The sequence below is a fragment of the Aedes aegypti genome, chromosome 2 (genome assembly GCF_002204515.2).
Source record: "Aedes aegypti strain LVP_AGWG chromosome 2, AaegL5.0 Primary Assembly, whole genome shotgun sequence".
Taxonomy (NCBI): Eukaryota; Metazoa; Arthropoda; class Insecta; order Diptera; family Culicidae; genus Aedes; species Aedes aegypti.
This window is the reverse complement of record NC_035108.1, coordinates 393,087,125-393,100,622: the sequence shown is the minus strand read 5'-3', so window position 1 is coordinate 393,100,622 and position 13,498 is coordinate 393,087,125. Positions and strand designations below refer to the sequence as shown.

General features: G+C 37.9%; 1 protein-coding gene across 2 annotated transcripts in view; it reads left to right on the top strand.

Moving 5' to 3' along the window:
• Positions 1 to 11,307, top strand: part of LOC5570357 (UDP-glucuronosyltransferase 3A1) — a 57,220-nt gene extending 45,913 nt beyond the window's left edge. The window contains exon 2 of one of the 2 annotated variants that reach the window (XM_021847016.1): positions 10,845 to 11,307. In XM_021847016.1, the coding sequence (XP_021702708.1) occupies positions 10,845 to 11,068 (224 nt within the window). In that variant the 3' untranslated portion in view covers positions 11,069 to 11,307. The remainder of the gene's footprint in view (positions 1 to 10,844) is intronic. The other variant, XM_021847014.1, reaches the window with a different exon arrangement.
• Positions 11,308 to 13,498: the final 2,191 nt, after the last annotated feature.

The window sequence follows — 13,498 nt, the reverse complement described above, 5'->3', positions numbered from 1 at the left end:
GTGTAGACCATCTAGACACCTGCATAATGAGGCGAAAATAGTTGTAGAGGCTTTTCGTTACTAAGCAGTTGTTTCACAACTTCGATACCGCTGGTGAGCCGTAGCACCGAGCAGCGCATGAGACGAGTCTCCCCGGGAGCTCAGCACCTAGCGCGCGCTTTCAGAATTTTCGTGAGACACTGTCTAGCGCAGCACACTAGGATTCCGATGAGCTGAGAGACGGTTTGGTTGGAGACTCGTCAGTACATTTATGTGCTCCTGAGAAATATGTAACTCCAATTGCGAGTCAATTTACACACGTCAGTTTGAAGCAAATTAACTTGCTGCCCAGAGCATTGAAAGGGTAAATAACCAGCTAAGAAAGTATATTTATCAAGCTGTGTTTCGACAGAAATTCCCATAGTTTCAAAAACGCGCCCTAACTAGAGATTAGGGAGTCGTGTGTTCGATTCTCACCGAGAAGACGTGTAACTTTTTCGCAAAACTTCACATCAATTTGTCCATTTAATCCAATTGCAAAGTATATGTAATGTTTAGATTTTCGGTAGTTGTCATTTTTATTAGTTTTCAAATAATTGACAACAAATATGATTTTTATATGCGTTGCAAAGTGTACATCAAAACATGAATGTTGCGATGAAAAACATGTTGGTTGAAAAATTCATAAGTGACAGTTATTTTTTGTGGACAGCGCAGCAGGTGAGTAGAATCTATAGTGATAGATTTTCATGAAGATTACTTAAACATTATGGTTAAAGGCCTCGAAATTTATACGAGAACGATGGTGATCATAAAGAGTGATTATGTTTCAAAAAGTTGAATTTTGATCTGTCATTGTGTTTACAAATTCCATCTATCTATCTGCGCAAGCAAAACCACAATTGTGTAATAATTTATGTGACCCAAATAAAAGAGCAAGACAATACTTTTAGCCAAAATTTTTTAGCCAAAATTCCAATCATAACATATTTGATCACTTTGTCAATATATTCATTACATTCCAAATTTATTTCCCTTAGCCTAGTGAATTATCTTGTTTAAGTAGATATAGGGTCATAAGTACTGCCATGCGGGATTACATTGGGCCTAGGAGTGATTTTCACCACCCTTTACGATGTATCTCATGGCTAGTATGAACGTCGTAAAGCTAATCTATGACCACCTAGTGACTAGTTTTAACGTATTCTTGAGGCTTGTCACACTGATTTCATTATTTTGGTTTTGGTTTGCTGTAAAAATAGTGACCCAAAGTCACCCTCCAAGTAACCAGTAAGCACGATAATGCGGCACGGTAACAGCATTATATGCGCATATAGGGTAATCATTTGATGCATGTCAGTTTTATATAAGCATATAATGCTATTATAATGCTAGAAAAGGCGAAATAGCGTGCCATTATAGTGCCAAGATATAACCGTGCTTCTCTGCACCGCTAATGCTGATATAAGACCACGTGAGAAACGTCAGTTGTTTTCGCCATGTTTTTAGGGCGAATATTTTGTGCTTTCACGTACGCAGCCAGAGAGCTTTTGCGTATGCGGCCAAGCAACTGGTACACGAGGAAAATAAATGAATGAATGAAAACGGTAACCTCTAATAGTATGCAAAAATATGTAATAAAATGATACAGATAGTACTTCTCCGTATCAGACATATTCGTTTTGGTAGTTTTCATCCTTTTGAGGACATGCAATTGCCACATTTTGATCCTCGTTTTATGATGATGAAATTCCTCATTTTGCGTCTCGAACCTGCTACACCCGTATTGTTGAGTTGTTGTTCTGCTCCTTTGCTCCTACGGCCACATAAGATGAATAGTATTGGAAAGAAAAGTGACCAATTTAAACCATCACTTTTCCCCGTCATAAAACCTGCAATTGTAGTAGTGAGAAGATTTATGTTTGACTCCCTTTTACCACTATATGCAAAAACAAAGCACGTGGTATATCTGTCAAAACACAGGATGGCATTTAAACATGCCCTGTATTCGAATATAAAGCCAATATAGTGCTTATTTAATGCCTGTATGCATCAGGCTTAGAAGCATGAATGATGCTGTAATAGGGTTTCTATGCAGCAGAAGTGCTGTTATAAGGTGTGTAAGCATTTGTGGTGCTATTATAATGCATGTACGCATCTATGATGCTGATTAAGGGCTTATTATTAGTGCTTATGGTTACTTGGGCCTTGTCGCCCTATGTCATACCGCACGACGGTATTATAAAAAGACAGCAGCAGTAACAGATTTAAAGTCCGATAATAAATGAGAACAGATTAAATTCCTCATGTTGAATTAAGCTTAGAAATCATAATATCGATGAAAGAAGGTCTTCCACTTCAATTGCGCCCCATATGATAATAAATCCGACAATTTAAAAATTCATCTCTTATATTGCAAACACATTAAACACTTTTTTTTTTGCGAATTTGGGCAGCTGTACGGATTTTGAATCACAGATGTATGGATTTTGATTCAACCTCATCAGGGTACGATTCGAAATCCGTACGAGTCACGATAATTGATTTTCAAATTCATTATTTATGATTTTCGCTCTATTTAAGGCTCATTATGTGATTAATTATAACTCAAAAGATGTTGAAATTAAAATAAGCTGATTGGTTGTCTATATTATATGCGCAGATGCATGGATTTCGGTCCCACATGGCATTTATGATTGAACAGAAAACGACGGTTGTTCTATCAGTGATAAGCGAAACATAATGGTTCACACAGTAAATGAACAAATATCTTCTCTTTTGAATGCCGGCATCAAGCGATTAAATTACAGCACCTTAACAACAAATGCCTTGAGTCTATCGCCAGATTTTCAGGTGAATTCTGACCTTATACTCCACCCAAACCCCAACTCCGTAGCACTGATTCGGTGGCCTCTCATTAAGTAAGTGCTACATCAACATTTCCTTCCCCTATCCCACGGAAAAGACGGGCGTGGCCGGGAATAGTGATGTTCATGCTATCGGTATTCTTGTGGATTGGATCAAGGTTCACTTCCCAGCCTTATTCTTCTAAGATATATGGTTGAGATTATCAAAGAGAAACATGAATGTCGCTAGTATCCATAAGTAAGACATACACGCAAAAAAATCCGTTCCCTTATTCGTGAACAAACAGTCATGGTAAACGGAACGCACTGCTTTTTCTGTTTCATGATTTAGTTCCCAAAAGCGTGAGTCTTTGCGTTCCTTTTCCATGAACGTAACCACTAATCCTAGAACACAGTTCATGCCTGTTCCACTGGCACGCTTGCTTAGTAACGCTTTCAATACCATGACTCTGAAATCACGATATCTAGAATCCATAACATCATATTCGCGATGTAATTCCTGATAACGTGAACTCTGTTCATGCGCGCTGTCAAAAATGGTAACGCATGCGCAAAACCAAACATACGGTAGTCAACAAAGAAGCCAATGTGAGCCAGTAATGTTCGCTTTCCAATGGATGTTTAATTGGCATGTGATACCTTTTTTTGTGATTATAATCATTTTTCAGTTATTTATGTTGCTGTAAATGTGGTGCCAATTATTTGAGAGCTGTTTGCTGCTGGATGTTTACATTCCCCCATCACCCAGAGCATAGCTTACAGCGGGACTGATTTCTGCTGCATTCGATGTGCTGTCTTTTTCGTATTCCGCTGCAACTAAACAGACTAAATATGCAGGGTGCTAAATATACGCAGCCCAGATATTTAGGGTTGAAAGTTGAAATTCTCTTTAGAAAAGGAGCAATAATGATGGATCTTATAACAATTATTTTTGATAAAAATCAAGGTTTTCGAAACACCATTATAAACGCGTTCCTGTTTCCGAGAACAGTGTTCTAGATAACCAGAACTAAAATCACGGATCGCAAGCGTTACAAATGTTTTGTGGAACATAGTTCCTGAATCCATGATTTTTATTCATGGTGTATATTCGTAAAGCGAAAAACAGCTTGTTCTGGGTTTCGTGACTGAATGTTCTCTTTTTTCGGAACGGTTTATTTTGCGTGTAGGGTTGCCACCGCAATTTGCACATACAAACTTTTTGGTACCGTGAAACGGGGTAACTTTGATAGTTTTTTCGAAGAAAACTTGAATATTTATGCATGCTGTTTCAAAGAATAATATTTTGTATTTTTAAAACAAGTACTGGCATCCTAGCTATCGATTACAGTCGATAGATGTCCAAAAGGTTTATTACGAATGGATTTATAATTTTTCATATAATCGAAAGTCGGTTTTCTGTTTTGGGGTACCGTAAATTCGGGTGAAATTGATCAGTAGGGTGAAATTGATCACCGTGTCACTCGATTTTATTTCTTCCTAATGGAGCACAAATATCAATGTAACCTGCAGTGAATAAATGTTGTTTGTCGTAATTATTGTTGAATTGTGTGTTGTTAAGTGTTTTGCGTTAAAGAATGTTTATTTCTATGAAAATAATGTAAAATTTCAATATCATGTGCGGTGCAATATTGACGAACATCCATAAACTTCTAGTTCTAAACAAGGATTTGAACATGGTATAAACCTGAAAGTTTGTGATGATGCTTGAGATATATCCCCAAACCAGATTTCATAACCAAAACTCGTACCAATTTGGTCATTCGGTGGAAACAATTGAATTTCTGTTAGATATCGAGATATTCCATAGGAAATTGCATACATTTAGGCGTTTTACGAGTAATTCTTGAAATTTAACTATTCAATTTTTTTATGATTATTGTATTGTTAAGAATTTAGCAAGCATATTCGGATTCAGGGACCTCAAATTTATTATATAGAGTTGGTTTGAAAACTAACAATAATCGCATTGACAAGTGATCAATTTCACCCCGAAATAAGATTTCCAGATTATTTATTTTAGAGATATTTCTTAGCACTAAAATGATATTTGTTAGAAAATTTCGGTACATGAGCGAATGAGACTCACCTTCGTACTTGTTTTCCTGCATTCAATTGTTTGGCATTGTCAACATTATAGTAAACGGACAAGAAAAACCGTGAAAAATGATCAATTTCACCCGAAATTACGGTAACTTTGATAATGGAGTATGAATCGAACAAAATTGAATGAATAACGAACATTTGTAGGGCATTGCATACCTCTAGGCGTTTAACGTTAAATGGAAATTTCTGACTCAGATTACAAAAATGATCCCAGTTTGTGAAAATGCTATTCGCTAAGAGATTTGAGACCGTATTGAAGTTCTATGATAACTAGGCTGTCAAAGATAAGTGGCCAACTATTCAAAACTATATCAAATAGTGATCGTACAACAGATTGTTTGTAAGCGTTTCGAAAATGCTAAAATTGTGTCAATTTTTAATATTCGTATAAAAAGCCTCAAATGCACTTGATTCCAGTGAAAATAGCTTTGACATGAAGTATCATACTAATACTCTTTACTTTTGCATTCGTTTTGCTTAACTGATTAACAGAAACTTCGTTATTTCGTTTAATATGTTGTGGGTCTCGCACTATCAAAGTTACCCGCATTATCAAAGTTACCCCGTTTTACGGTGTCTTCTTTGACCGGGCAGACGTCCTTATCGTCAGAAGAACCTCCACAAATCATGCATTTAGCATCCATGCGTCAATTTTTTGTTCCATGACCCCACTTTTGGCACCGTCGATACTGAGTGGGGTACTGGAAATTTCCTCGAGGTTTCTGGAAATGTTGGGTTCTCTTTTCCATAATGATTACTTGGACTGCGGAAAATCCAAGTAAATCATTCAAAGGGCGAACACGAAATTATTGCGACTCCGAAAATGTCATACCAAAATTTTAGGGTAGTTTTATACATACATCTACTTAAAAATTCAAAAGAAAAGTTAATCGACAGTACCTTGAGAGTAAAATTTAAGGCATTTTCGCTTGATGCCCTCCATCAAAGTCTTTACAGTGTCATCCGGTACCAGTTCCTCAGTTTTTTTTCCATTTTTTTAACATGTCCTTCTCGTCTTTGACTGTCTTCTTGCTCTCCCGAAGTTCCCGCTTCATTATTGCCCAGTACTGTTCCACCGGGCGCAGCTCCAGACAGTTTGGCGGATTCGTGTCCTTTTAAAAAAAAGGACTGGGGGGGACGGACCTGGTGTAGTGGTTAGAACACACACCTCTCACGCCGAGGACCTGGGATAGAATCCCATCCCCGAGAGATAGTCACTAAAAATTTCAGTGACGACTTCCTTCGGAAGGGAAGTAAAGCCGTTGGTCCCGAGATGAACTAGCCCAAGGCTAAAAATCTCGTTAATAAAGATAGAAAAAAAAAGGACTGAATTTGCCTCATACCACTCCAGGACATTTCAAAAATAGTGACAAAATAGCGGAGCTTCATCGTGCTGCTGCAAGAACGGCAGAAGGCGCTTCTCGAGGCACTCAAATTTGTAGATCTCGCCATTTACTGTGCCCTTTGTCAAGAAAGGCTCACTCCTCAGTCCGCAAGAGCAGATGGCCTGCCAAATGAGATATTTGGAGGCAAACTTCGTCATTTTCTCATTCTTAAATTTGTCGTCCACATCTAACTTGCTCTTGCCGGTGAAAAACTCCAACCCTGGAATTTGCTTAAAATCGGCTTTTATATACGTTTCGCATCACAGCAGCCATATTTTGTCAGCATCTTCTCGTAGAGCTTCCGTGCCTAAGTTTTAGCCGTCGATTGTTGCCGCTCATCGCGGTTTGGGAAGTTATGGACCTTGTATGTATGTAGGCTAGCTCTTTTCTTTGCATTCTGGACGTAGCTCTGCGACGTGCCGATCTTTTAAGCCAAATCACGGCTTGAGACGTTGGGATTTGCTTTAATCATCCGCTTCACCTTTCCCTCCGTCTTTTTGTTCTCCGTTCCCGGTTTTCTTCCAGCTCCTTTGCCATGGTCCAACGTCAACCGCTCCTGGAACCGCTTCAACACTCTGGAGACGGTTGAATGGTGAATAAACAACATTTTTCCCAACTGCCGGTACGACAGGTCAGGAAATTCCAGGTGTTTGGGAAGAATTTGTTTTCTCGACTCGCTTTGGTTCACCTCCATTTTCTTTGAATCGAAAAACACGACTTCGAGTTTGACTGCATGTGAACAATACACATCAATTAGAAAGTGTGTAAAATTTGGTTGATTTTTACCCAATGGTAGAAAAGTTATGCCCTGTTGTTTGGATCGCAATAAATTCGTGATCACCCTTTATTTCATTTTTTATCTCTTATAGTGACTTATAAATACTTGAGAAACCTTTCAAGACAACTTTGAAGAAATGTTCAGTTTTGTCGCCATAAGTACAAAAATTGTGCATCTTCTCTTTTAGATGTTTGCGAATAAGTTCGCGATCTTTAAGAGTTTCCGGCAAAACGTGACTGTCTCCTCTCTTGGAATTTGGAAGGAAACCTTGATGCCCCTGATGGAATTCAAGATCTCCTGCCTAAATCCCCCAAATTCGGAACAACTGGCCACGATAGGCGGCACCTTCTGCCTTCTCACTTTAATCGAAGAGCCTGGGCTTCGATTAGGTGTTTCAAAAATTTGTCTAAAGCATCGAACTGATTGCTTATTTCAGTGGAATCATCAACATTATTCATTTCACCCTTGGAGGAAAGTGCGCATTCCGGAGAAACGTCCTTTCTTCCATTGTTACCACGTTAAGTGACAGTTTTAAAACCTACATATTTGGAAGGAAGTTATGAATTCAGAGATTGATCCATCCTTTCGTTCGTGATTGCAAACATGTTTAGTGAACACGGAAGAAGCGGGTCTAACGCAAAATCGAAGGCACGGGTTTTGACAAGAATCGTTAACGATCAACGCTCCGTCATCGTAATCATCGTCATCATCGAAACTTCAAAAGCAGTTTTTCTGTTCAAAACTAAAAATTATTCGATGAAAATGTGTTCACTGTGTTTCGGTTGGAGAATAGAATACAGTGAACACATTTGCCTGTAATTTATTTTGATTCTGAACGAAAAAACTGCTTTTAAAAATTCCGAAATCAATGACGGATCCTGCCCTCTTAAGGAATCAATTGGTAGATAAATATCCGTGCAGTATTTTAGTGCTTGCCACATGATATACACATGTAAAAATGGTCAATTGACAAAGAAATCTCTCGGTTAACACTAAACTGAAAAGCAGGCTCTCTCCCAGTTGGGAGTTTAAATGGATCGTTCATACTATTCCATATTCTTCATTTCAAAAAAGCTTCAGTCAAACTACTGTCCACAATACGTGCCAAACAACAAGCGTGAAATTTCCAGCCTATGATGTGTTTGTTTAGATTAAGTTTCCAATGTGTCTCAAACGATGTGTCCATTCGAGCGCCACCGCTTCCTTTTTCAACACTTCGCTACGCTCTCAAGGTGCCAAAGCAGTAAAAAGCATCTAGGGCTGCTTTTATGGTGCATTTACCAGCATTTCTCTCACTAGTGTTAGGAAAGTACTGTTATCAGTAGGTGGTACATGTCTTATTGTTCGTGGATCGAATTTGGATAGTTTCATCCTACTTTTTTAACTTCTTACTCAATTATATTAACTAAAACGTGAAATCAAAATATTTTTTTTTCGTTTTGATAAGCCAAGTAATAAATCCTATTCAAGAAAAGGTTGGTACAATTCGAAAAACACAGTTTAAAAATCATCTTAGATTTTGTATTTTAAGAGTACTGATTTCGTTATACACCACAGAGCTTTTTGCTTAAATACTTAGAAACACTGAGTGGCGTTTCTATTATAAAGGTAATGCCTTAAGGTTAGTTTCTAGCTGAAAAACAAATGTTGTTGCTTAAGTAACTACGAATGATAAAAAGCATCACAAAACACTATGACCGCTAGATAAATTAATTAAAGATTTTTTTCTGTAATGAACTGATGTGGATGTTACAGGGGTTAATATCCTGTGTTAAAATGCAATGTACTGGGATAAATCGGTAAAAAAGGGTTTCGCAGTGATAATGTCGTCACCAAGTTGACACTTAAAAGGTACCCGTGCTAGACACCTCATACCCACAAATGCAGTGACTGGCACTTGACCTTAGAGCCCGTTTTATTACATGCCGGCGTACGCACTTAACTGACTATCGTTCAACTGTATTTTTTTTCCTATACGCATCTGACCTCATCAGACGTTTGGACGTTTCGACTTCAAATCTGATGAGTTAATTCCACCGGACAGTTGATCTGATATTGCAAGACGTTTGAGTTTTTCGCACATTGCGATTGACAAGGCAGAGCCTTTCCCACCTCGTTACCTCACACAGCTCATTTCCGAATTCAACAGACTGGTGATAATGAATTTTCGTGGTTTTCCTCCTCTGCTTTTCATTCATGCTGAAGTACATGCACCGCTGAGCATAGTGCCTTAGAGCGCCAGACCCGTCGATTTCGTCATCTAAGCTACAGGGTGGGTGATAATCATAGGCGATTTCTTTCTAATAAATGGTCATATGACTAATAATTACTACGTGTTGTAAAACTGTATAGCCAAATGTGTGACATTTTCGTAGATTTGGAGATTTACAATTTTGGTTATATAACAGTTAAATACTATAAAGCACGACTGTTCAGCTAGACCATGCTGGAGATTAGAGTGATGCAAATTATGAAATTTTTGCTCCCCTATGCTAAAACGATTTATATTATGGTAAATAGCATCCTCCCAAAGTTTGAAATGATTCGGAAGAAATTTGACTGTGCACAAGCCATTTGAAGTTTATATGGAGATTACTATGAAAAACGCCAACTTTTGTGTCCAGGCCTCTATCTCTTCGACATCATATTTTATGGAAAAGTGAACAACCTCTGCTCATGTGAAATCCTTTCAGCTAAAACTTTGCTGAAGACCACATTTTGATAGGACTTAAGGATAAAATGATATTCTTAATCATAAACTGCATTTTGCATGCTTAACCAATTGCTCGGCAGGTAACAGTGGTGCTCCTGGCGGGTAGAATAGATCAAAGTAATCCAGGCTACTATATTCTACAGCAAAACAGCAGTGTTGCTCTGATAGTAATTAAATGATCATCTCAGCATGATTTAGACTTTATTATCACTAATAACAAATTATTCTTACGTCCCATCAAAATGTGTTCTTCGGCAAAGTTGTAGCTGAGAAGATTTCAAATGACTGTTTTTTAATGAATTTTGCCCGTTGCCTGTTTTTTAATGAATTTTGAAGAACATACCAACGATGGGGCCTTTCTTAGCCGAGTGGTTAGAGTCCGCGGCTACAAAGCAAAGCCGTGCTGAAGGTGTCTGGGTTCGATTCCCGGTCGGTCCAGGGTCTTTTCGTAATGTAAATTTCCTAGACTTCCCTGGGCATAGAGTATAATCGATATACGAATGCGAAAATGGCAAATTTGGCAAAGAAAGCTCTGTTCCCCTTCATGAAAGACCCCTTTATGTTTTGAATGAATTGATTCCAATCCATTTCAATCCAAGCAAATAAAATAAAAAAGTCGAATATTTTTGCCTCACCCTGTAGAATGTTAGGTCAGTTCCAAATTAGTGAGTCAAGCAGCTTCAACTTATTATTTTAGCGGAAAAATCTTTTTGACGCACGACAATCGTACGGATCACAAAAATTGTCTTTGAATGTGCCTATATCGCAGCTCACTATCAAAGGTCACGACATTGAATTCGAGCCATCACCAGCATAATTTGACATAGCACACCAAGTAGCGGACACATTCCGCTAAACATAGTTACGCTCCGATGAGAACCGATTGCTCGGTATGACATAAATGAATTTTCCAAAATGCGTGGCGCTTTGTCTATCTGCCGATTTCCCCCTTCAGAATAGTTGTGTGAACCAATCAAGTTAACCCAATATTTATCATTTATCTCTTCTTGACACAGCCCATCCGAACGTAAAATTGTTCGTGACCCAGGGAGGACAGCAATCGATGGAGGAAGCCGTGGACCGACAGGTGCCGATGGTGGTGATACCGTTCAACTTCGACCAATTTGGCAACGGGGACAAAGTGGTCGAACGGGGAATCGGCAAGTCAATCTGGATGGAAAATCTTACCAAGGAGAATCTTCTGTCAGCGATCCAGGAGGTGATAGGAAACAAGAAGTAAGTGTGATTTTCCTTCCGATAATTCCGATGCAGTAGTGGTCGACATCCGTTTAGCCGAGGTTCTAAAATGGATCACAAATTCTAAGAGAATGATTCAGCTGGAGTAATTTTTGGTTGTGGTTATATTATAACTATTAAACTGGCACAGCTCAGTATGGGAGGAAAATAAAGTTGTATTATTCCACAGGGCACCCCTCACGATTATTCCTTAGGGTTAGAGAGAGACATCCTGAAAATTTCTGCTCGTTTGGTCGTTCCATGAGCTGGAGCAATTAAATTTTAATTGATATAGGATTTTCAGCTCATACATATAGGAAACAGCACATCATCTCCTGTTTGAGTCAGGAAAATTGTTGATCGCCTTCAATTGAACCCAGAATGTCAAAATAACTACTTGATAACATAGTGAACAATATTGTAGAAGGTTGCATGACGATTAAAATTGAGAAAGTTGGTGTTTTAACTATCTGAAGTAGATTTGCAATACTGCTTAGTGTTTCTTCAACATAGCTGGGTGGTACCCAATAAGTGCATCATAGCCACCTATGACGCTGGGCGAGCTGCGGTACAAGGTACATGCATATATGTGATTGTACAGGAGTGGTAAACTAAGCCTAACTTTCAACAACTGAAAGTTAAATGAAAATGAGCTTAAATGCAGATACAACCTTCTGCAACTATGTTCATTAGGGTATCAACTAGTGAATTTGTCATTCTGAGGTCAATTGAACGAGATTTACTAGTATACGGAACGAAACAGTGACATAGGGTCAATTTTCAATATATTTGAAACGAATATCCCAAACAAACTTTGAATTGAATGCGCCAGCTGGGGGAGCAACCAAATGAGTTGAAATTTTGAGAGAGCTTTTTTCTTACCCTAAGGCACATATCTAAGGGGTGCCCTGTTGAGTTTTACAACTTTTTTGTTTAAGGTCCAGTCTAATAACTATGTTATACTCTTTCCTGCGTGAGTAATGAAGCACACTTACCCATATACTGAGAAAAAAGAGGAACAAAATACAGTAAATGTCTTTTTAAGTTTACAATAAATTAAAATTGAGTCAATCAGTATTTTATTTTCTGGAAGGTAAAATTTTTGGGGTATTTGCATGGTCAAATCCACCTTTTTAAACCCCTTATAGCTCTGTAATCATATGCAAAAATCCTCAACAAAATTTACTTGAAAAGTATTTGTTCCTTCAGCAGCATCCTTCATTGAGGTTGGAAGAATAAGATTTCACTATGAGGTGATACAATACTACCGTGTTTGTAAACCTTCATTGTCTATGGGCCACCTACAAATCGCCAGCGAAAAAACTGAAAATTCCACAGAACTCTGTTTTAAAAGTAAAAATGGTAAGGTAGATATGGGAGGTTGGATTTTTAAACATTTCTAAATTTTGAGCGCCTTAAGGCAGCGTCCATTCATTAAGTAACGCTAAAATTGTCAATTTTCGACCTCTTTCCACCACCGTAACGCCTTTTGTATGGAAAATTTAAAATTTTTGTATGAATCGTAACACTTTGGATTACTCCCCCCTTCCCCCTAGATCGTTACGTATTTTGTAGACGGCGACTAATAAACAACCAGGGCAAACAATCGTCTCCATCAAATAGAAAAAGTCAACGACAAAACTGAAAGAAGAATCATCATCGTCACTCAACCAGCACTGGATGACTATTTGCTTCAATGATCCGTTCCATAGGTTTGGCGTCATGAGCAGGCATTGAAAATGCTCAGCTCATGAGCAAAATGCAGCCCATTTTAGGGTAACTTGATGCTCATCGAATGGGTAGGCCATGATTTGTCAAGCTCGTAGAGCGTTGACGATCATTGATCAACCCTCAGCTTGGTCAGCGCAGATCAGCAATAGAAATCAAATGAGCAAGGAATATGATTGGTCAAATTAAAGTTTTTTTTTTTTTTAATTCTTTATTAGTATCATTCCAAACATTACATTCATTTCTTATATCTAGGTGTTCTGTGTTATTAGACAACACTATCATCCTAATTTGGTAAAACAAATTTAAGATTTAATTAACATTTTGTTAACAACATATTCCATTTCATTTGCCGTAGCAGTTCAGTTTTTTTTACAGGTGAGTTGATTTCACCTGCTTATAAAAGAAAAAAAATGTTTTTAATATACTTAACCTAACTTAACCTAAACATATAACGCATTAATCGTGGCAATAGAAGATTGTAACGATTTTTTGCCTGAAATAATTTATTATTTTATTTGACATTTGTTCCAATGTTTCAACATTGGATATTCTATGTAACTCATTGGTACTATACCAGGGAGGAAGCCTCAGAATCATTTTCAAAATTTTATTTTGAATTCTCTGCAGAGCTTTCTTCCTGGTATTGAGTGATTCCAAGCAACAGCACCAAAATTTGGTAAATTTTTCAATTCATTTTTTTCTA